Here is a 26062-nt window from a genome sequence, read left to right on the forward strand (position 1 = left end):
CGTCAATGTTCAATTAAATAAACACGTAACACAAATACGACACGACACGGAACATATACATTTACAACACGTAAAGCTTTAGACATGCAGGCCTGCTCGAACAAAACACACGGTCACGCCGCGGGTCGGGGACAGACTGACTATTTGTTTATCCAGGCTTATCATTGTTATCACGGAGGCAGTGGACAGCTGTTTCTTTGGTAGGAATGATAGAATTGAATATCGAGTTGGAGCTAAAATTTAGTTTTTCGTTCAGAACAAATTCATTTTCGTTGTTATTTTTATGAGCTCTGTATATTTCGTATTCCTCCAACGTGTCCAATTTTCTGCCCTTTTCACAAATGTGGAGTATTTCTAGACTGTCTTCTATTGTTCCGAATGAGTGGTTATTGTCGATTATATGTTGGCTGAATGCTGATTTCTGTTTGTTCGTCCTAGGGTTTGGTCGGTGTTCTTTAAATCGTGTGTTAAACCCGCGACCAGTTTGGCCTATATATATGCTCGGACAGTCAGCACATTTTAGTTTATAGACACCAGTTTTGTTATTATTGTTCATTTTTGCATTTGGCGTTTTGTAATTCAGCAAGTTTTTTGTTTTATTCTTCGTGTTGAAGACTGACATGACTTCCGGAAGACTGAATGACTTCCACTCATTCGGAACAATAGAAGACAGTCTAGAAATACTCCACATTTGTGAAAAGGGCAGAAAATTGGACACGTTGGAGGAATACGAAATATACAGAGCTCATAAAAATAACAACGAAAATGAATTTGTTCTGAACGAAAAACTAAATTTTAGCTCCAACTCGATATTCAATTCTATCATTCCTACCAAAGAAACAGCTGTCCACTGCCTCCGTGATAACAATGATAAGCCTGGATAAACAAATAGTCAGTCTGTCCCCGACCCGCGGCGTGACCGTGTGTTTTGTTCGAGCAGGCCTGCATGTCTAAAGCTTTACGTGTTGTAAATGTATATGTTCCGTGTCGTGTCGTATTTGTGTTACGTGTTTATGTTGAACATTGACGAAACCATATGGTGAATAAAAACTTCACTAGTACTCAGCTGAAGATGACAATGTGTCGAAACATGTACTGAAACATGAAATGAAATTCAATGAGCTATTGACGTAAGTAATCTAGTCTTACAAAAATCTACAGCATACTTTCAAATTCAAAATCAAAAAACGAATCTAACGGGCCTATGATTTTGTGACTCTGATATACACCAAAGAGGCCGCTGCTGAAATTACAACCACTTGATTTTTAGGCAGTATATCGAATACTATAGTTCTCTACCTGCAAATAAATGTAATTATTTGTTTTATCAAAGCATTTAAAACAAACAAATAATCGATTCAAACATAATAATCAATTCGCAGACTAAACTCTAGACTGGCAACTGCGTCCGTTGTCTCTCTCTTTCAAAGTTGTTCAAAACATGACAAACCACTCTAGGCCTATGTTTGAAGTGCTTGAACCTAAAAACCAATGTTTGGAAACTTCTGTATAAGACATTGGCACCACGTGGGTAGTGGAGGTGAATAGTCTACAAAGCAAAATAAAAAAGGCTAACATGAAGGGCAGAACCAAGTTAAAACATAATAAATACCTACAAACAAGGAACTGTAATGAAAAATATACAAACCAACAAAAATAAGTTGTAGGGTAAAATATAAGTGATAAACAGAATAGTATAAAAAAAACATTTAAGAAGTTAGTTGTTTTATATGCCAAGTAAGCCTAGAATATTTAGATTTTAGTAACAAATAAACAAAAACTAACATTTTCAAACATACGGTATCATAAGGAGACTATGATAATACACAAGTCCATTTCAAATAGATCGTAAATAATAAACTAAAACCTTAAATTGAATGTCCTTAAAAATAACATTGAGGGATGAAGGGAATTCGGGGTGAAACTCTGTGTTAAAATAATTGTAATAACTATTTAACTTTCTCTTTTTTATCCAAATAATGAGTATATCGAAATTCACCTTCTAGCTATTCGGGAAGCTAAAACTTTGTGATAAATGAGTCAGTGAGGGAGGACATAAGGGAAGAAGTGTTTAGAAGAAGCCAATTCCTTCAATATTACATGGATTGATTAAATTTTTAGACAAACTCTACTGACAAAGCACACAGAAAGGTCAGCATGATTTGAAAGTTCTGCTGGTAATTCTAAACGTAAAGGGGGTTGAATTATTATTCCCCCCTACGATGAGGAGTATGTTATCCTAGTAAATTACATGAACAACTAAAACACTAAAAGAGTAATAATTATTTAATCATTAATCATTTAAGAACTTAAAAAACTATAATACTCTGTTATCTGGACTAGTTTGAAGTCTAATATTTACCTCACGTTGTCCTGGGAACGCACAGAAGTAAATCACTGTGATGATAAACTGCAGTTCTCTACTCTAGGCTCAGTGTCACTATGTATCATCACCTTATCATAAAAAAAACATTCGTTGAGTTGAAGTTTCTTGGATGTCATCAACATTCAAGATGCAATATATATTTTGTTTCGTTAGTAATACGCCATAAATTGAATAATTTATCATAACATTTTTGAATACAACATCTGAATGTAATTACTTGGATTGAAGTAAACGTTTAAGGAAAGACATTCAACAAAACGGCAGAGGGTTGAACTACAAAGGGAGAAGTGATTTTATAAAGGTTCAGGTAACAATTGTCTTTGTTATATGTTTACATTATGACCGGCATATTTATTGTAGATTCTTTATCAATAGCATGTAAATATAAATGGATTATTCTACAAACGGATAATATGGTAACAAATTGCATGACGAAAAATACTACTCCATTTCTGTAGTTTTATAGTAGTTACACTAGGATGATATTATTATCAGGATAACATTATGCATTTCTCAATAAAATAAAACCTTTTAACATTAATAAAGAATAAGCTTGCTATTCACTTACATTTTATTTCACGTTTGCTTGATTATCACATGATGTATTTTATCAGACGAAAATACAAGTAAGAGGTTGGACGCAACAATACAAGTCGCGGAAACAAGTTTGGAGAAATGTCGACTTCTGACAGGTGTTTTATTTGGCAAAGAACAATAAATCCTACAGTTTCGAACATTATTGCAACGTTTAAGTTTGGTAAGGAAAATTGGTTTGGATTGGGAAAACTAAGTTATTCGTTCGAGTTTTAAATGGCTTTACTAAAATGCATTGACAGTGTCTTGGAAGACCAAGAGCAAGTGGTGATATCGAATTGGCTAAGGGAATTTGATACTATTAATAATAATTACGAACCTAATAGTAAGATAATGAAACGATGATGGGAAATCACCAAAGTTTATATTCTGGTAATCATCCAGAACTATGCCAACACATAATTATAGTTTATAAAACTTAAATTGATTATGCGAGTAAGGCTGGTAAAATAGAGAGAGTAATGAGCTGCAGTTTAGCGAGACAGTGTTTATCCAGCATTACGTGATCTTGTATTTAGTCATTCTACTTTTTAAATGAATAACTACACGTCTGCGAGTGGTGCTGGGACAACTACACGTCTGCGAGTGGCGCTGGGACAATAGATAAGAGAGAGTGATGAGGTACAATGTAGCGAGCCGAGACTCTTAGTCAAGCCTCAGCGGAGTGTTTATCCAGCATTACGTGACCTCGTAAGCTAATCATACTACTGGTTGACTGAATAACTACACGTCTGCGAGTGGTGCTGGGACAACTACACGTCTGCGAGTGGCACTGGGACAATAGATAAGAGAGTGTGATGAGGTACAATGTAGCGAGCCGAGACTCTTAGTCAAGCCTCAGCGGAGTGTTTATCCAGCATTACGTGACCTCGTAAGCTAATCATACTACTGGTTGACTGAATAACTACACGTCTGCGAGTGGTGCTGGGACAACTACACGTCTGCGAGTGGAACTGGGACAATAGATAAGAGAGAGTGATGAGGTACAATGTAGCAAACCAAGATTCTTAGTCAAGTTTCAGCGGAGTGTTTATCCAGCATTACGTGACCTCGTAAGCTAATCATACTACTGGTTGACTGAATAACTACACGTCTGCGAGTGGTGCTGGGACAACTACACGTCTGCGAGTGGCGCTGGGACAATAGATAAGAGAGTGATGAGGTACAATGTAGCGACCCAAGATTCTTAGTCAAGTTTCAGCGGAGTGTTAAATAGCCTAACGTGACCTCGCATTTAGCCATTCTACTTTTTAAATGAATAACTACACGTCTGCGAGTGGCGCTGGGACAATAGATAAAGAAAGTGATGAGGTACAATGTAGTGAACCAAGACTGTTAGTCAAGTCTCAGCGGAGTGTTTATCCAGCATTACGTGACCTTGCAAACTAAGATATTCTACTTATAACATTTATTTTCATATAGTTTAAATGTTCTGAATGACAAGTTATGCTATTTACTGGAATTAGTATTTTCACTAGCTTTTTTACTAAAATATTCGTCGTACGCTTTTATTGACTTTGAATAGAATTATATTAATATTGTGAGTAACAACAGACACAGTTACAGCAATAATGTAAACTGATGAATAAATGTAACCACTTTCATTTAGCTATTGAATTGTCAATTTATTTTTACCATGAAATTATCTAATAATACACTTTATTGACATTAGGTAGAAAAGAATTATTGACTTTCTGATTCTTGAAATGACTGTTCGAGTGTGATTTTAACCAGATAAAATCAAGTAATATGCAGGTAGTACGAATGTTGAAAATCCAAAAAAAAAAAAAAAAAAAAAAAAAAAAAAAAACAACAGTAAAACCAACAGAAACATATAAAATAAAATTTTTATTTTTAATTTAATTGTTTTTTAATTTATTTTTATTAATAACTTTGTATTCTAATTAAGTATAGGTTAACTGTTCCGAAATTTCTTAAACAATGAATAAAATATAAATGTTAAAAGTATTTAAAAAGTTCTGCTGTAATGCAATAGTATTAGTCTACGTACCAATTGGTATATTCCTAGTTTTCCTTATCTCAAACTTCGATTGCTTGTATCTAATTATATTTTAGTGAAAGGATTTACAGTTAAATTAAAAATAATAAATACACACATTTAAAATGTAGAGCTGCTGATTACAGGGGAGTTAAAACTGTAAAAGGTCATAACCATTACATTCTTTAAGTGAATATCTTTTAAGTGTTCATACTTACTTAAAACTATTATATTATTCTACTCAAGCGAACTCTACGCAAAAATATTTTGAATTTAAACTATAGTAAAACATCGCAAACTGTAAGGTTAAAAGTCACACAAAAAAGAAAGCTCAGTAATAAGGGCATCTTCACTTGATAGCTTAATGTTACAAGGCCTTATTACGGTGTCCTTTATCGCAGCAGTTTAGGGACAGTTAATGGACCGTCAGATTAAATGTTCTGTTACACTTTCCGGAAGTTCTTATTGAACAGCTTATTTATATTCTATACAAGTCATCCATAGTCTATATATTTTTACGTAGATATAAAATTTGAATCATTCTTCTTTGTTTGGCAGTAGTATGGTGCAATAAACCACAACCACTCCATTGTCATTAGACAATATTTACAAAAATCCTAAGTGTTTTCATAACAGTAATATTATATGAATAAACAACCCCGTCTTTTATCTTACTAATATTATAAATCTCACTAATATTATAAATGTGAAAGTTTGTGTGTTTGTTTGTTTGAAGTTCAATCACGCATAAACTATACTAATATTATAAATGTGAAAGTTTGTGTGTTTGTTTGCTTGAAGTTCAATCACGCATAAACTACTGGACGGATTGGGCTGAAATTTGGCATGATGATAGCTCATAATCCCGATAAACATATAGGCATATTCTTATCTCAAAAATACTTTTGAGCTCCGCCCCAGTGGCTCTGTAGTTCCCCATGTTAACCATAATGAGTATTTATATTTAAAGGTAATTACAAAATTTAGTCAGCTGTTTCAACTAAAAAGTTGGTTCTATGATATTCAAAAGCATGACAAGTTATAAGATTTGCTAACAGGGGGCAGCACTATATTTTTTTGCATTTATAAAAACAGCTAATTTGAACCAAGGGGTAGTAAAAAACTGTGACATGCAATGAGAACTGTCAAAGTTGTTTACAGTTATGTTTATGGTTTTAATTCCATGAATAATTTGTAATATTTTGCTAATTTTTCATAATTTACATCTCTCTATTGTATAGGTGAAGTGGTAGAGCATTATGGCTATGGTGGATGTGTAATCCTATGGTATACCGTAAGTTTAAAGAGGCAAATTTTATAAAAATGTGTCCTGCTCTCCCATTGCAATCGCAAAGTTTGAGTGACTGCAATATGCATTTTTAACTTATATACCAACCCCGTACGAAGGACGGGCACTCAGCTAGTCTTAATATATAAAAGAAAGTTGTGTTAGTTACAGCGTTTATAACTAGAAAACTACTGAACCAATTGGCATGAAAATTTACAGGGATTTTCCTTAGGTACTAGAATAACATAATAGCCTGTTTCCGTTTCAAAAACCCTTAAGGTAATTGTTGGTTATTTTGGCGTCCTATGGCCCTTTGCAGTTTACATGTTAATCTTATGGAGGAATGTTTTATTTTGTTTACCATGCCATGTTTGCCATTTCTTGATTAAATTAAATTAAGGAAACAGCTGTTGTAATGATAACCTAATTTTTTTAAACAAATATATGAGAGCTATCAAATAGGTTTCTATTCCATTTGTTTTTTACGAATATTTGTTGTAAAATGTAACTGAAGGCAAGTGAGCGCAGCGAACGAACTCCAACATAAAGATGAGTGAGCGTAGCGAACGAACTTCAACCAGGACGTGATTGAGCCATGCGAATGAGCTCATCTTGAAAATGAACGAGCATTTGACATAAAACCACATTAGGAAAGGACGACGTCTGTCGGGCCAGCTAGTTTAAACTGTAAACCAGTTTCATCCTGTGTTTGAAAAAAAACTCAGGCCTACACCAAAAACCAATAAACGGTTTGAAAGTGAAACAAAATTTTAAAAACGCGTTCTACTGTTGAAATACACTTTTTACGTAGAGATAATAACAAATCAAAACCCATAACCAACTTTGGATGTTTGAAATAACTTTACAAGATCTTTGTTGAAAGTATTGGTTGCAAGTTTTTAGGGCAATGTTACCAAACGAAAAAGAAAAGAATGTTACCATACAACTATGATCCGAGGCAGGAAAGACTTAAACCCTCCATACACGGCCCGACATGTTGAAAGACATGTCTGCTGACTCATCCGACTCTGACCACGTCGGACGGGTCGCCGGATTTCTACCCCCGGATATTTACCCCCATGAAAAAACGCCTACGTCACTTTGACGTCACATGTATGGGGGTAGATTTCCGGCCGCGAACTTTTAGGATGGATAAATTATTGTATATTCAATCAACTTGCATTTCACGGTTCACTTAACAGTTGTAATTAATCAAAATGCGTATAAACCTGACACCGGAACTTTACCCCCGGAAATCTACTCCCATACATCCACCCCCGGACATCTACCCCCGGACATTTACCCCCAGACATCTACCCCCGGAAATCTACCCCCAGAAATGTACCCCCAGTGGTCGGACATTTAAGATTCAGTGCAACGCAAATGGTAATTAAAAAGGATATTTTGATAAAGGGCTCCAAAAGTGTAACCCATAAGCATTTGATTTATTTTCAGACAGTGATTTAAATTGTTAACCAATTTTTAACATACGTTCATAGCTAACGGCACATGCATGAGCGCAGATCGTGAAATTTAAATATATCAGTGAAGGAGGTTATTTTCTGATTACTAGTGGTAAAAATGCAATTAAATGTTGATAAAAAGCCTGCCACAGGTTGATTAATGAATTAATAATTTTTCACTATCAATTACCTAATAGTAATAAGTAGTAATTACCTCCTATGTCGTAGACACTTTCCGGAGTTTTACATTGGCTAAAAAGTCTAGTTGTTTACACAAATAATTAATCGTAAAAAATAACACATAAACATATTTTATGATTGGTTCTGGTTGTCAATGCTGGTTGTGAAATACGGAGAATAATGTAAAAGAATAAAATTGGATATTTCGGGATAGGGAAGGTATTTTTACCTCCTGGTTCTTTTGGTTTTACGAATTTATTTTAATGAAATTAGAGTTTAGTATGAACATTGCTTAAAATTATTTATTTTTGTCATTTTTACGTTTTATACATTAAAGAAGCCAAAACAAGTCTTTATCTCAATTTCTATCTTGTCTGTCAAGGCCCAGAAGGCATTTTACGTGGCCTTCTTCTCAAAAACTAGAGCATCGATCGTGATTCGATTTAAGTCTTTTTGGATTCGGTGGATTGACACGAGTAACTTAAGCCATTAAAATATGGCCTCACTACTTTTGAAATAAAATAAATTTGGTTCAAACCCCCAATTTTTTGCATTTTTGTCAAGTTTAGGCTACTCTTAATGTTTACCAGTAATTAATGAAATACTAATAATTTGTTTGGAGAATACGACATCGATGAAATAACGAACAGCTGTGAAAGATGAAAAGCTGGATAAAGATGATTTTTTTCTAGCTGTCACTGGAAATTTGTTATTACATTTAGTTTACAAATACCGGTACTGCAACCATTTCCGATCATGTTTTTTAATAAAATAAAAAAAGTAAGATTAAAAACGTTGTGACTCACGTAAATAAACGAATCAAATAAATCGTAAGTGCAATAATATGTATTTAGTGTACATGTTGCTCGAATTCGAGCAATTGCAAAGTATTAAAGGAGTTATTTCAAAATGAATAACAATGAATATTTACAATGAGTTTAAATGAATGAGTCAATTCAAAGATTACCAGTGTGTAACTAAAACCATGTTTATCTTCGTTATTGATAAACCTAAAGCATTCATCCGGCGGGTTTTCTCCTTCTCAAAATGCCTCGCTGTACAGGCAACACAGGTTATTGATAGAGGTCCAATTGAGAACGAAAAGTCGTTTTGGGGTAGTGTTCCATCTCTTGTTTACAGTTGCAGACGATCTATTCTGGTTTTCAACCTGACTTAAAAATGGAACTGATTAGTAATCTGCTCACATTTCACCTTTATAACTGTTACTGTATAGTGTGAAAGTTGGTCAACCATTAGAAGCACCTTCTAGGAATAAATCAAAGGCTTAGGGGTCAACCTTTTGAAGCCCTAATCGAAATATCCTTTTTAATTACCATTTTGCTCTGCGCAAGATCTTAAGCTTTAAAATGACACCTCAATCGTAACAATCGGCGAAGAAGGTCGGGTGAAAAAAGGACTGTTACAGCTTATTGAATTAGGAAGATAGATAATGTTAAACAAGTCAATGCCATATCGCATGCTTAATACTGGATATTACAAGACAATGCTTAACCGAAGAGCCGTTGATTTCCGGGGGTAGATGTCCGGGGGTAGATGTCCGGGGGTAGATGTCTGGGGGTAGATGTCCGGGGGTAGATATCTGGGGGTAGATGTCCGGGGGTAGATTTCCGGGGGTAGATATCCGGGGGTAGATGTCCGGGGGTAGATATCCGGGGGTAGATGTCCGGGGGTAGATATCCGGGGGTAGATTTCCGTGCTATGGCAAATCACTTTATAATCAAACAATTACATGTTGATTATTTAATAATATATTGGGGGTAAATTTCCAGTCGCGGGCTGTTTCTCGACCGTGTATAGGCCCCGCCCCTCGTGACGTCAAAATAACGTAGGCGTTTTTTCATGGGGGTAAATATCCGGGGGTAGAAATCCGCTACCCCCGTCGGACCGTAAGCCTCGGTCGGAACACTGGTGGGATAGTGTATGGTAACATCCAGACTTGACAGAGTTGGCAGATGGACCACAGACCGTACATGTCTGCTGACATGTCGGACCGTGTATGGAGGGGGGGGGGTTTAAGTCTTTCCATTATTTACCAAGATTTAACCTCGCAGTGAAGCTTTGGCTCACAATTAGATCTAAGAGAGATCTCATCACAAAACCTCAACCTCTCGCTCATGTAGCTACCTGAGAGTGAGGACCTTGTACATCAAGGTTAGCAAAGATCCCATACCAAAAATGTCGCCATTACCGAAAATATGACATTTATACCAAAACGCGTTTGTTTCGCAGTTGTTGAACTACTTTTCATCAGAATGACTTCACCGTTGAGACCAAATACTGTTAAAGTGAAGTTTAAATTCCCCGGTGCAAATAATATGCAAAATAATTGGGCATAGACCCCTCAACCAGTGAATATTGTTATATATTTGGTTTACAATTTATGGCTTACTATCCAAGAAGACGACTAGAATTTGTATATTTTCATACTAAAAAAAAAAAAAATGGCCATAAAATGAGATTCTTACGATACCTATGCATAAGTATGGTCATACTGAAAAAGTGTAATTATTAGCTATCATCCTGTAGGTGTAAGGTATAGTTTCCTACGTAAATATCATAACAAGATAAGATGCGTACACACCTATGATTAAAAACTACAAGACCAAGTTGGCTCCCTTTTGAGGCACTTCATTATCTTTGTGATGACAACTTGATATCTCACACTCATACATTGTGACCTAACCGATATAGGTCTATAAAGTATAATAAATAAGTCTATTGCTCTAATTTCATAACTATCAGAGGTTAATTTTAGGAAATTATTTTTTTTTTTATTAAGTCAAATAATAACAGTACAATTTTTATTCATAACTGTAAAATTTAAATCTGTTTATGATAATTCTTGACAACTGTAATATCCCTAAACATATCATAAATATATATTTACAACAAATTTCTAAGTATGGATTTATGTAATAAGTAAAATATCTTGCTTGCGATAATGCAAAAAATAAACTGCGGTTTCCTAAGCATTGTGTAGTTTTGATTATACCTAAAAGTGACTCGACAAAATAAAATGTATAATTACTACCAATAATTTACTTAATTACCCTAGTAAATAGTTTTAGTACCCTAAAGAAAACGATACATCAAAACAAACAAAAATAATAACATAAGCTACAAATTTCAGTTGAAGAGAGAGTCTCGAAGATACGACTAAGAGTCCCTTGGTCGTTATTGAAACATGAGCACGCTGATTTGTAATTAGAATCTGTACCATTGTCGAGCTAATTCGTCAAAAAGTACTAATCCAAGCTTTGAGCAATCTTATCCTTTGATGGCAGGTTTAGTTCCAATATTATACAATGATCATTATATCGACTCATCATGTTGTAACACGTCATAGAGAAACTATACGAATTTCGACATTAATTCAATATAGTTGATTGTTTATCAGAAGAATGCTGAAATACAAATACTACATCATAAATGGATTGTTCCTCAATAATATGATATTGTAATATTAATTTACGTTCCATTTTAACCAAACCAAAATAGCAAGACCCAAAAAGTATCTAAAAAACTATTTCTTAAGAAAAAAACAATAGACTATTACGGATTATCAGTCATAACCAATTTACAGTCCATCCTTCCAAGGGTTTTTATGTTCTGTGTCAACCACACGACCCACAAAATGTTGTGAGTTCTGATTCCTGATAATTCAGATGCAATTGCAATAAGTTATTCGTGTAACTATTAAGGGAAGTGGCACTTTTTTAATAATATTTTATTCTAAAATCAAATATAATATCAACGATGAATGTTTGAAAGTTGAAACTGTGTAAAAAACGTCCAAATCTTTGTTCAAGCCAACGCCAAGATACAAAAAAAGGGGTTTTTAACGGTATAACAAACAGAAATCATTGTGAATCTATTTCCAAAGTACTTACGCATTACCGTACAGTACCACAACAAAAATAGTATAGTATTAATAGTATTTGGTATAAGTCGCCATTCAAATAATCGAATCCAACCTAATAATGTAATGCTTCTTAACCTAAACAAGCATATTAAAATATTGAGATATATATTAAACAAATTACAATTATAAGCATAAACCTGATGTATTATTGAATGATAAGAGACGACCTTTATTGGTTATATCCAAGGAAAACTGCTGAGACGAAAGAACTTTATATTGACTCCTAATTGGCTTTAAACTTTACTCATTATTCCCAAGATTCAACAACGAAATATAAGAAAAATAGCGTTAGAGTACTTTTGTATAAGTTTAGTATTAAAAATTATACTAATTTTAATTCAATACAATTTCGCTGAAAAATTTGTTTTAAATTAACTTCGATATGATTTAAAATCGTGTTAGCAAACTTTTATGTGTGTTGGTTCCCACACATTTGAATTTCTTAAAAAAACTTACAAAAAATACTTGTTTTCATGTTTACACTACTCTTTACTTTCTCCCCCTATACCATAGTATATGGAGAAATAATTGTTTTCGTCAAAATTTTCGAGTTTGAGTTTTGAGTGGATATATTCGTTTTGGGTCCCCCTGGACCCAAAAAAGTTGTTTTCGAAGTGATGTCTGTGTGTATGTGTGCGTGTGTGTGTGTCGGTGTGCGCGCGTGTGTGTGAGTGTTACCAGGTTCAGTACCGGCCATCACACTTCTCTGTACGTAGAGTCTCCAGACACACGGGAGTGAGTGTGTTAATTCAATTTCTTTCCATCCATTCTTAACTTCTGCGTATCACCCTTTGAGTGAGGGTATATTACTGTATTTATTTTTTGGCCGGTTTGTGATAAACCGCTTGGTGTAAATGCGAGGCGATTTGTTTAATAATCCGTGATATTTGTAACTTCTGTGTTTGTCAATGTATGTTATTTATGTCGGCTATTTATTTATTTCAATGTATAGGCAAATTTTTTTTAAGAATTATTTCAAGGTGGCCACCCAACCTAACTTTTTCTTGAATTTGAATTTTGTAACTTAAACTTTTATTTTAGCTTAATTAGGCCTAATAAAAAAATGAACACTTAAAACTTTAAATTAAATCTTTTATGCATTTATATGAAATTTTATTTATTATATTTGACGGCTTTAAATAAATTAAGGTTATTCTTTTGGTTACGGAATTGCCTTGTAGGGCATTCTTGTAAAAAGAATATTTACTTGCTATATTGTTGTTATGAATAATATTATTTGCTCAATGAATTGTATTTTGTGTCCAGCCAGCTCTTGTCTTGTTATTGTTTGGTCCTCCACCTCTTAACAATATTTTGCCGGAATGGCGGAATCCCACCATTGATTTTGCGCTTCCAAGGGCTTCACCCTTTTAATCTACTTTGTGAACAGAACTCGTTATAGAGTGTTTAACTGAGTTTACTCAATTTTGCCCCCCCAAAAATTAAAAATTCAACAAATATTTCAACTTCTTATATTTTTTTCTGTTGTCCAGAGTTGAGATTTGCGGCATTGTGTTTTAATATCAAAGACATTTAACTTTATTTGCATCAACCTATGCTTACCAAAGCTTTTCTTCTGTCTCTAGTGAGCTGTCCCCCCGAGAGGGTGGCGTATCACTGAATAATGTGTTAATATAATTGTTATGTTCAGTGACTCTTTTCATGTTTTGTAGCTCTATCTTCATCATTGCTTGTAATATTTAGCTGCTCCGGAACTTTTTAACTCTATAACCATGCACTTAAACAATATTTTAAAGAGGACCATTCTTGTTTAAAAATTGTTATCGTAGATCACTTTAGTAAATAACATATATAGTGCTTAACCACCTGGCTTCCGATATACTTAACTAAAACAAAAAAAACTAACTGATTTTAAAATTGACTTTCAAAACGGTGTAACCTTTTACCATACATTGCGGGTACTATATTGAGCAGTTCGGAGTCATAAGTTAGCTTTAATTTTGGATGTTTTATGTACAGTAATTATGTTATTAATGTTTGACATTGTAGATTAATGATGATTTTCAATACATCTATTGTCTTATCACACCAAATATTCTTCTTTATAAAGGTTATTTGCTAGGAATGTTGGGTTAAGCACTTCACCATTTAATAACGTGCAAGTGTTCGCAATTAACTTGCTTGACATCACTGTAGCTTCGTACGATTAGAACTAACAGTCGGCTATGTTAAAAACTACAACATTTAATTTCAGCAATTTTTTGTTCACATATCAGTAACACATTTAAAAATATCATGTATAACAATAAGTTTACCGTATCATTCAAGACGAACAAGATACTTGGATCTCTATTGAAAGAGTAGCCAGAAGTCAACCTTCCATATCCGTAAGCCCAAAATTTTACAATTAATTTGTGAGCGAACGGGAGGCCGTAGAAAGCTGGGAGAGGTCTCATTTTTATGGTATGGGCATGCAATTTTAGGAAAAATTATTCATTTTTCTTAATGATGGTGTTACATAACCACAATTATTCAGACATCAATCGTAACATAATATGGAAGTTTTACATTTCACAGAGGACAGTTTAACCAGAAACACATATGAAGAGTTTAAATATGCAGAGCAGTTAAAACTGCTGATAAGAAGACAGATACAGATGTCACAGACCACCTTGACCGCCAGTCTAGACTTTACTTCAGCCCGGTCACGTGAGATTTTGTCAATGTCCCATCGTGTGTTTCGTTTTTTTTTTTTTTTTTTTTTTTTTTGTAAACGTGTGTCCGTTCTATGTTATCGGGTACCGTATATGTTTTATTTATTGAAATCTGTTAACAACCTTCGAATGAAGTGGTTATCTGACATCTTGAGGCCTGATAATGGTTCAGAATGGCCGATACTAGTTGTTAAAACAGCAACAAAGGATTACTATATTCAGATATTTTTAACAATTTCAAGTATAATACAGTAATCCGGAGGCTAAACAACTCTTTGAAAATGAAAAAAGGCATTTGAAAAAGCTTATGAAAATATAATAAAGTATAAATACCCCCATCGCAGCAAAGCTGCAGACTTAGCAAATTCCAATTATTTAAAAATAAATAAATTTGCCAAATTTGATCAAAATATCCGTATATAAATTCCAAAGTACCCATGAACTTTAAAAAAAACTACAAGTCACACCCCCATAAACCATATACTTAAATTGTTCGTCATGACGAGTAACCCTGCGCAAAACTATCCATCATTTCATAAATAGCCCTTTAAGGTTGTCATTCTTTTCTAAAGGGAACTTTCCATATACCTAATGTTAAAAATACCTTAGCTGGACTTATTTGTATGTTATTCTTTCAACTTATTATCTTATTAAAATCAGGTGTAATTATTTGTTTGTATTACTGTATTCTCTTTTGTTTTTTTCAGCTTAACTTAACCTTAACAATGTAATATTTAACACTAAGTGGAACGGTGGAACTCTATATCTTACTTATTACTAATACCTATTATAAATGTGAAATTTGCGTGTTTTTTTTTTGTTTTTTTTGTTTTTTTTTTGTTTTTTTTTTAAGTGCAGTCACGCACTAGACCGATTGGGCTGAAATTTGGCATGATAGTAGCTCACATATCCTATTAACGTACGAGATTAATGTTCTCGTATATACCTATTCGGAATAATTACCACATATTCTTATCTCAAAAATCCTTTCGTGCTCCACCCCAGTGGCTCTGGACTTTCCCATGTTAACCTAATGAGCATTCATATTTAAAAAGAATTAAATCATTTATTCAGCTGTTTCAACTATACAAGTTAGTTCTATGATATGCAATAGCATTAAAAAGTTACAAGGTGCAACACGGTTCCTATTATTAGTTATCTTTTTACATTTATGACAATAGCTAATTTGAACTAAGCAGCAACAAAAAGCTGTGATACACAATGAGAACTGTCAAGTAGGATTGTTTACAGTTATGTTTATGTTTTTAATTTGTGATATTTTGAAAATTTTTTATAATTTATTTTCCTCTATCGTGTAGGTGAAGTGGTGGAACATTATGGCTATGGTAGATGTGTAATACTTTAGTATAGCGTAAATTTAAAGAAGCAAATTTTATCAAAATGTGTCCTCGCCCATTGCAAACGCAAAGCTTGAGCGTAACTGCAATAAGCATTTTATACTTACATGCCAACCCCGTACGAAGGACGGGTACTCTGCTAGTTAATACATATATGGTACCTAAATATACCTGAAGAACATGTAGAAGGATCAAACAGGAGTTACAGACAGCTTCGTATGGATAACTTTTTGAACTAAAATTCCAAAGGTAATGAGTTGCTAATTAGGATTTTATTTTAAATGACAGCTAATATGGTTATATTCCTAGTGACTTTTATAATGTACATGTAATGAGAATGTTTTATAATTTAATTCTTTATTGTTTAGGTGCAGTGATAGAACATTATGGCTATGGTAGATGTGTAGTTATACTATAGCATATCGTAAATTTAAAGAACCAAATGTTATCAAACTGTGCCCTCCCCCATTGCAAACGCAAAGCCTGAGTATAACTGCAATAAGCATTTTATACCTTATATGCAAATTCCGTACGCAGGACGGGTACTCTGCTAGTATTCATAAACAAGTAAACTACAACAGCTATTTTTCATAAAATGGGGATGGGAATTTTGAACTGATTTTTTTTAAATTTCCTCCACACCCAATTAAAGCGTTTGAACATTATGTACATACATAATGTTGTAGCATAGCATAGTTGCTATAAATTTTATACATTATTGTACAAAAACATTTTAATGTACTAAGTTATTCGTTTTTTTGTAAACATTGTTTCATTCCACTTATGTTAAGTCTGATTCGGGTATTGGAGCAAAAACCATACTTTTTCACAAGCACACTTGCCAACATGTTACCGCGCTCATTAACTCGTCGATTATAATTGTAATTAATTGATGTAATAGGGCCTAAATCGAAAGCTGTCGATGCTATTGTATAAATTCGCGTACGATTCAGTACAGCTCCACTGCTTTCAACATGAAGATCTTCCTTTTTAGTTTTGAGATGTCCGTGCTGGTAAGTTTAGACATCCTTAGTCTTTAGTTTGCTCGATTTATCTTAACAGACTCCCATGATTTATATTTCCGTTAATTATTTTATTACAAAATCTAATGTATCTCAAGAATTGATTTAAATTATTTGTTACAAAATATAATCGATGATATGCTTTGTAAAATATAATAAGTACCAAGTAATCACGTATCAAGGTAAACTGTAACTTCATGATCCAGTGGTTGTTTTTACATATTGTTCTCATTGCTTTTGTCTGCCCTGTGAAAACCCTCTCCGACATACACCCCTCCTCATCCGGAACTTTCCTGAATTCGCAATGCCATTTGGATTTGGGCTTTAACTATATGCTATCAGAATAAAGTTAGATGTTAGACGTAAAGAGACCAAGATTTGGAATTACAAGTTTTACAAAAAAAGGTAATAGATTCTAACGCCACGTGCCGTAGACATACACAAAATTGAAAAATAGTTTTTTTCACTAAACAAGTAAATTTTACTAGACCTAAAACGAATATTTTTTCAGGCATGTCTAGTATGGGAGATAGGTGCAGAAGCAGGTGCAGAGGTGAGGAGCTGGTTTTATATTAAGTTTTGTTCAACTATTTTTGTGTGTAAAAATATATTAAATATAAACAGAGCCCGTATCAGTTTATGGGGTTAATAAATGTAAAAGTGTGTTTAATCAAGTGTTTCGTAACAGAAGAATATTTTTTAATAGGAGAGTTATATAATTTTCCATTTAGGAAGTTTTAAATTAAGTGTTTATATTGTTTTTTGACATATCATATTTCAGGATGTTGCTCAGTACAGTTTTTATTCAAATCATAACTATTTCTAGATCAGTGTTGACACCCTTGAGTAATTTGTATTTTCATATTTGTTTACTAGCATATCAAATATTGAGTTTTTATATCCATTACATATGGCGAATTATGATGTTGATTTCTTTTTTAGAGATATATTGATTAGGTTATAGGGAAATTAATACGTAAACGAAGCTATTACAAGCATTCGGGGTTTTAGTAGTAGTACCACAACCCTTCTAACCTTTCTCCCCGTGTTGCCACGTCGTGCAGCGCGGGGATCCCGGCAATCCCCATTTCCCAGAGAGCGAGATAGAGTTGCAGTGGGCCTGCACTGCAGCGACCACCGACCTAGGAGGATTCTCCTAGCCATCGACCACCAGTCCATGTGTTTGTAGCATCTGCTACTCTATTCTAATCTAGCATCCGTCTAGTCTTTTAATCTCTGCTTAGACCTACCGGGACTGACTTACTTTTTCGTGTTTAAGTCCCCATAGGCCAAAATCGACTACGGTTCAAAATACTATAAACAGTTATATATTTGTATCCCCCCCTGAACCCTAAAAGTGGTTTTCGAAGTTATGGAAAGTAAATAAAAGAAACGTCTTATAACACTTAAAACATATATTTACACTTATAGTGTTAATCACAAGACGGTAAATATACAAAAAAGATGGTAAGTGGTGATCGATTTCGATTGGACACTCCAATCATCATCAGACCCAATAGGCGAATGATAGTTATAGGTTCGAAGTTATGTCTGTGTGTGTGTGTGTGTGTGTGTGTTTGTCTGTATGTGTAGATGTATATAGAGCTACAGAATACACCTGTGGTCCAATTTTGATCAAATCGGGTTAGTAGGTAACATTCCATGGTATCTCTAGGAGTTTTATCTTTTTTATTTTTATTTTTAACGAGATGCTAGCCCATCCTACGTACGGGAATTGAGTAGTCAGTTAAAACTATGTACAATTCAGTACAGCTAGTTTACACGCATAAATACAAAATATTTTCTTGCAGTTTTAATGTGAAAAATCATCTTGTAAGCAAATGTTGCGTGGCCAAATATGTTTTATTCCATCATAGGCCTATACGATATGCATTTTAAATCCGATAATTTTACAATAAAACAGCAATTGTAACGATGTGAAAAGCGTTGAAGTGAGATTTGCGGCCGATTTGCACACTGATTATAAGTAGCCTACAGTAAAGAGTAATAGCTTTGACTATTAAGATAATAATTCAGTATCCAATAGTCCAATGGTTATAGTCAATTGAGAAGTGTATAGACCTAGTCAAAAATACCACCTTCCATCGCATACCTGCCTCTTCCATAATTATTATCACCACAATACAATTACTTGTACTATACACAATTTCCAGTAGGTCTGAAGAGAAACTGCCTAAAATAAAACGATATTATCCAATAAAATTCACAGTATTTAACAACATAATATAACTTTGGTATCCTAACATCATTAAACGTACCAATTTCACTGAATCAATTGCTAAATAAACAAGAATCAACAAAGAAAAGTAAAAACAATAACAAATAGTTCGTTTTAATTAGCTGTTTGTTTAAAATAACATTCATTTAAAAAAAGAACTTGTCACATGTTGAAGGAATTTAAAAAGTAAACACGCTAGTAAGGCTAGTGACGTAATTATCAATGTTAATAATCCATACCGTTATCAATTCTAATATCTATAATAATTACCCACCTATTGAATCAGTAGAGGCAAAATGATGGTTATAAGCCACTTTAGGCACGTTATCCCCGTAAGAATAACATGGTGGGCTTTTTTAGCCACTTAAAAAAAAATCCTGCCCACGGCCTATACACCCCTATACAAATGTTCTATACTATTGTACAACTCCATTAAAAATTCAAATCCACATCCATTCACACGTATATTTTCAAAATCGTGCGAGGTTTGTACACGAACTTGACCGCGCTCCCGACTCATAGGCGCGGGCATACTCCCGACCCATGGTCAGGCTCAGTCTTCTCACTTCTTGTCTTCAGTGGTGACATGGTGAAATGGCATCCTTAGTGGAAATCCATGAGTTTTGGCTACTTGGGAACCCAAGCCATTTGACATAATAAATCACCCTTCCTCCTAATCACCTTTTCTACCAAATACATGTCTTTATACCTCCGGTATTTAACAACTCCTCTGTATAGAACCCTCCCCTGATTATATTACCATTTTCATCTTTCAAGATATAAGTCACAGGCTTTGTATTCTTAACTTTTGCTATTGAAAATAGCTCTCCTGTCCAATTTGGGGTATATCCTTTACTGAACACATGTTTATACTTGGAAATTCTCACACTATCACCCACCTTATATCTTGGATTTTTAATTTGCATTACTTTAGCAGTCAACTTCTCATGCACATATTTACTATTCTTAACACTCACTTGGTTAGACTTCATTCCTATAGATCTATGCACTTTATTATTATATTTTTGAATTAACTTTGCAAGTAAATCTAACAATTTAAAACTCCCCTGAGCACTAAATTCCCTATATAACCAATTCTCTAAAGTTCTCTGAAACCCCTCCACCATTGCAGCCTTAGTTGTAGAAAAAGTGTGATAGTGATTAATATTTAATTTTTTCATTAGTTTGCTAAAATATTGATTAAAATTTTTTTCCATTGTTTGTATTGAATGTTTTTAACCCCCTTTGTAAGAATGGTTTTAATGGCTTCTGTAACCACCAACCCTGTCTTATTCTTTAGTGGAGCAGCATAAGCTTTTTTAGAAAATGTATCTATTAAAGTGAAAATATATTTATTGCCAGAATTCTCTCTAGCATAGTTTTGCATATCAATTAAATCTATTTGTACGGTTTCCTTTAAGCCCAATACTTTAAAAGGCCTTCTAATGAAATTATTTATTGCAGGCTTATGAAGTTCGTATGCAATTTCATTCATTTTTAATAAGATCACTCTTTCCTTTAACTGTAAATATATTACCATTAGCCCCAATCAATAGATTATCTTCCTTTCTTTTAAATACATAGTTTTCTGGTATCTATGGTCTATTATCTATATACTTAAATCCACTAAAAGATGTAGGATTAGCAACTAATAAATCAGGATTGAATTCCATCAAATAAAATTTTTCCTGCGTATACAAATTTTGATCCATCAAATACATAGCTTGTGACATTAAACAAATATCATCCAAATATTCCCCCTTTGGTAGATTCCTTATAAATTGTTTTTTGGCATCCCGACATTTTGATTTTTTATCAAAAGTTATAGTCTGTTCTTTTGTAACACAGTCAGAGTCATCAATGGCAGGTTTAACACGTACTAACCTTTTATTATTAAAATCCCAATAGCTTGCTTCCATTTATGGAACTTGTGAAACATTCACACCATCTTTACTATCTGTACCTGGCAATAAATCACTAATTTTCTGTTTCTTAGCATTCCAAACACCATTCTCTGATTCTAAAAATTCATAATTATTATCACATTGTACAAATTTGCCATCTTTTTGTATTAAAGTCTGTTGTAAAGTGGGCACATCACCTAAACTTTCACCCTTTTCCATATTAGTAATTTTCCGTTTCTTAGCATTCCAAACACCATTCTCTGATTCTAAAAATTCATAATTATTATTGTCTTGTACAATTGTACCACCATCTTTTCGTATTAAAGTCTGTTGTAATGTGGGCACATCATCTAAACTTTCACCCTTTTCCACGTTAGTAATTTTCAGTTTTATAGCATTCCAATTTTTATTCTAGGATTCTAAAAACTCATATTTAGTTTTACCTTGTAAAAAGACATCACCTTTTCTAGTTAATGTCTGACCCAAAGTTAATACATCATCTACAAACTCTCCATCTTTAACATTACCAATTTTATGGTTTAAACAATTCCAACTATCGTCTTTTAAATTACTAGCCCTGGGTTTTGCAGGCTTATTATATGGATTATATAAACGATAAAATTGCTCTATAAACATATTTTTATTTAATAAATTATTCCACTTTCTCTCAATTCCTCAATAATGGAATCTATTTCAATATCCACTCCCGAGTTACCGGCTTGGCGACTTAGCCAAAGAAGTCTTAACCTATTTACAAGCTCATTAGGATCATTCCAATAAATAAAGTCTTCTCTCATCATAGTCTCAATATAGTCTCAAATCTTCACCAACAGACTTAAAAAGAGGTTTAATTATATTAAGATGTTTAGTATGTCTATTACTTGATATTGGTGCACCATCTTTGTCACTCTTTAAATGTCCATTTGTAGCTTCCAAAATCTCTTTATAATTTAGCAAGTCAGCCGGAGTATAATCCTCAGGTTCTTTTAAAGTTAACAATTCTCACAAACCTTTTGTCCCCTTGTAGGTTTTATTTGCAACTGTAACATCATCACTGGCAATTTCAACTTCCTTATTTCCAATACAAAATTTATTTGCTTCTCGTCTAATACCATATGTAGAGTCTGTCATACTACTTTTACTGAGGTAATTTCCTAAATAGTCTGATGCTAAAAGACCAAAATCTAATTTCTGTGGAGTGGATTATTGTAATCTTGGTATCATTGGTATGCTAGATGGAGTCATGGGAGAATCTCCATTCGAGGCCTCTCCGATTTGGAGACAGTAGTAGTGATTTTTTTAAATTCTTGTAAGGGCTCTATTAAAAGTTGGAATGTTTGGAACCTCTCATCAGCCTCTAGAAACTTGCCACGTTTTAAAAAGCTCTATATTTTTCTTGTATTTGATTTGCAGAGTCAACCAATTCTTGTTGAATGTTTTTCATCTTTTATTTACATTTTATTTATCTCATTTGTCAAAGGATTGTACTCAAACACTTTATCGTGTATTATCAAACAATATGCAGATGTATTTGCTGGCACATTTTCTGCAGTTTCAATCTCTAATTTAATATCAACAGTTCCTTCCTTCGCCGTTTCGTTCTGTCTGGAACAATCTATTACAATTAGTGGATATTTCTTCATAATTTTTTAAGTTATGGAAAAATACTGGGATTTTCTTTGTTACTTTAAATTACAATCATTTTGGGAAGCTCCACGGTATCGGGCAGATGAATGACAGTGATCTCTCACCCTATCAAAATATAGAGGCTTTTCGCAAATGTGACAATGTGTTGAGTTTTTGAAATATGCTTCTTGCTCAGAAGTCATTACAAGGGGAATATATATTGCCATTTGACTTTTAATTAAGTCATAAGTCCCAAACAACCTTTTGAAAAACACATCAGTAACATTTGCACCACTATATAACTCATTAGAAATAATCTTAGAATCTCTCACTATAACAAATGCAAATCCTGATGAAGTATGGTTGTTAGAGTATATAAATAATTCAAAATCTGCATAAATCACAAATGGGGCTTTAATTTCATGATTTAATTTGGAGGGGGGAGAATTGTGTATTTTGCATTTTAAACAACTACTTACCATACTAGACAACATATAAAAAATTTAGAACTACCGGACCGTTTGCAAGTTAACCCCCCTATTTTTGTCTCTATTTACTGGACTATTACAGTCCTTTAAGTAAAACTGCAACGCGGGAAAGTAAGTAAACAATGTGGTGAAGTATAAGTTTATATTCTAAGATGTAAAAAACTAGTAGTGTTTGCCAGTAAAAAAAAAAAAACATTCGTTCGTAAAATAAATTAGGAAATAGATATAGGAAATCGAGAAGTGATTCTGACATGAGACAGTATTATGAGACTAGAACGGATAAAATTTAACGGTTTGGCATGCAAATAAGAGATTTTTTCATCATACTATCTACAACAAATAACAGCGAAGATTTCTGGAAATGTATAAAGAGTTGAGATGTTTATAGACACTAGACAATAGACAGTTTCCTTTATTTAAAATTTCGTTAAGAAATACAATGGAGTCACAAAAATCCAGAATTTAAATTGTTTGACAGTTTACATTTTCTTTGTATTGAAAGTTCATAATTGGTCAAAAAAATTACACCGGAGTACACCGGTCAGTCCACAAGCCAGCCCCAGGGTTGCTGTTTGAGTTGTTGGAAGTAGGTGAAGTTAGTTCCACTTCCGCAAAACTAGCTATACAGTTTTTAAGAGAATTATTCAGTAGGTTTGGTTTACCTGTTGATTTACATTCCGAAAATTCCGACAAGCAATTCAGTCCTGTTATGTATGAACTGGAGTAAAGTTCTGCCATTGTTACTAAGCGTCACATTTATCAGCTGATCGGTTTAAATAACAGTCCGCTACACGGAGATACGAGTTTTGCTGAAAATATTGTAATTGTACATAGAAATGTGGCAACCCCTACATCCGCTAGCTCAGACCCAGATTTGGCAAAGCCGCAATACCAGAGGCATCGCACTTCTTCCCCCGCTAAGATCGTAGTCAGCAAGCCGGTTGGCATAACAACCACCCCAGCGATGGATATGTTTACTAACAAAACATACTGTATAAAAGTAAAATGATATTTGTAATATATCATGAGAATATCAGTTGAAGTCTAACCCTAACACCCTGCATGTGGCCTTGTCATTAATAATGCAACCGTTGTATTTTATCTGTCCACCTTAGTCCAATATAAGTTGTAAAGTGTTAACAACGAACACAACAATATTGAAGATGCATCAGATGTGCTTTAAAGTTTGTTTACTTTCACCCTGTTAATATATTTAAAGCAAAAGCCGAGTGGTTGTAGTGCTCGCCTTCAAATCTGAAGGTCGCTGGTTCGAATTCAAGTGAGATCCTTTCCAGACCCAGATGCCACTTTTCATTGGGCTATGAATTAATGATGCTATCTAACAAAAAGGTCGACGTTAGATAGTAACAAGAGCCGAGTTTGGGCCGTTTCCTTTCAAAACGGAAAAAATACAACTGGCGTAAATACACACAAAATGAAATAAAATACAAAAATACACAAGAGATTTTCATTTAAAATATCATTAAGTACGATTGAGATTTGCCTGTATAGTTCGCATAGTAAAAGTGTGTAACTGTTTTTTATAGTAGATTTAGAGGCCCACATTATTCTCTGAAGTAATCTTGCCCTGTTAACGCACGGGCAGAACAACTAGTAAATATATACATTTTTCGAGAAACATGTTTTCAAATTGTCATTAAGTTTTGGTATTGTACTACCTCTTGTGGCTGATAAGATTGATAGACATTAGTTATCAATTATATTAATTTTTTCTACTTATATTTTTCAGATTGAAGTTGGGGAAAAAGTGACATCAGATGTGAGTATTAAATTCTCTTGAATTATTGTAAATCTATACAGGGCTTTATGTGTTAAAACTTGTCACAAAGTTTGAGATTTGCTTTTTGTTTTCATGATGGAATGGCCTCTAGATCGTCTGAATAAACTAATATAGGTTTAAATTACCTGTTTCGGTAAAAACGATCGACTTGGTAGTATGAAGACTACAGCTGTTTCGTGATTTTTAAAAGTAGCACATCTTCAGGTCAAGAATGTCTTGCTAATTCCTCATGTGGAGTTCGTCAAAAATATAAACAAATAAATAAACGGGGGACACATACGAACATGACGCACACGAAATACATTTAATAAACTGGTCGACCAGACGCTGATTCACGAGACACGGCACCGGTGGATGGTAAGTCGTGACTCTGCTTTTTGTTGATAAATGACATAGGAAACCTTTACATAAATGATTGAATTCTAATTGTAAGTGGCTAGACTGTAGAAAAGGCCAAGGTAGGCTAGGCCTATTACCTTTGATTGCAGGCCACCCTAACTTCATAGGGAACACTCTGTCAGTTACACTTGATAGTGTAACTAAGTTAAGTTAAATAGCTTATAACTTACCGGATAACGTTAAGTTAAATACCTTATAACTTACCGGATAACGTTAAGTTATAGGCCTAATATGAAATTCAAAATAACACGTGAAAGATCATATATCAATAATTACGATTAATTTTTGAAACACTTAACCAGATACAGTGATTTAAGTTCTTTCCTTGCTTAGTCACTAACCAATGACCTGGCTCCCAAATAAAAACAATAAAAGTTGGATAAAGAAATTAGTTTTTTTATTTGGTTATGGGCTACAGAAAGTAAAAAGAATGGATTTAAGAGTGAATGTTGAAAAACTAAGCAATTCTCCATCATGGAGAAGGTGGAAACGCCAGATGGAATTAGTTTTGAGACATCATGGAGTTAGTGATCTGATTACTGGTGAAAGGACAAGGCCTGAAGAAACAGACGAGCAGAAGCTTAAGGATTTCAAGAAAGGTGACACCTTAGCTCAGGTACTTATTGTAAATGCTCTAGACGATTCAAATGTACAATTAACAGCTACTTGTGATAGTGCACATGAAATGTGGCAGAAG

General features: G+C 33.8%; 1 protein-coding gene across 1 annotated transcript in view; it reads left to right on the forward strand.

Annotated features, from left to right (window-relative positions):
• Positions 1-16839: 16839 nt before the first annotated feature.
• Positions 16840-26062, forward strand: part of LOC128987924 (uncharacterized) — a 34254-nt gene continuing 25031 nt past the window's right edge. The window contains exons 1-3 of the mRNA XM_054409019.1: positions 16840-16899; positions 17420-17461; positions 24916-24945. Coding sequence (XP_054264994.1) covers positions 16861-16899; positions 17420-17461; positions 24916-24945 — 111 coding nt within the window. The 5' untranslated portion in view covers positions 16840-16860. The remainder of the gene's footprint in view (positions 16900-17419; positions 17462-24915; positions 24946-26062) is intronic.

This window comes from Macrosteles quadrilineatus, unplaced genomic scaffold (assembly GCF_028750875.1).
Source record: "Macrosteles quadrilineatus isolate MER2022 unplaced genomic scaffold, UCM_ALF_1.0 Scaffold_2__2_contigs__length_208266976, whole genome shotgun sequence".
Taxonomy (NCBI): Eukaryota; Metazoa; Arthropoda; class Insecta; order Hemiptera; family Cicadellidae; genus Macrosteles; species Macrosteles quadrilineatus.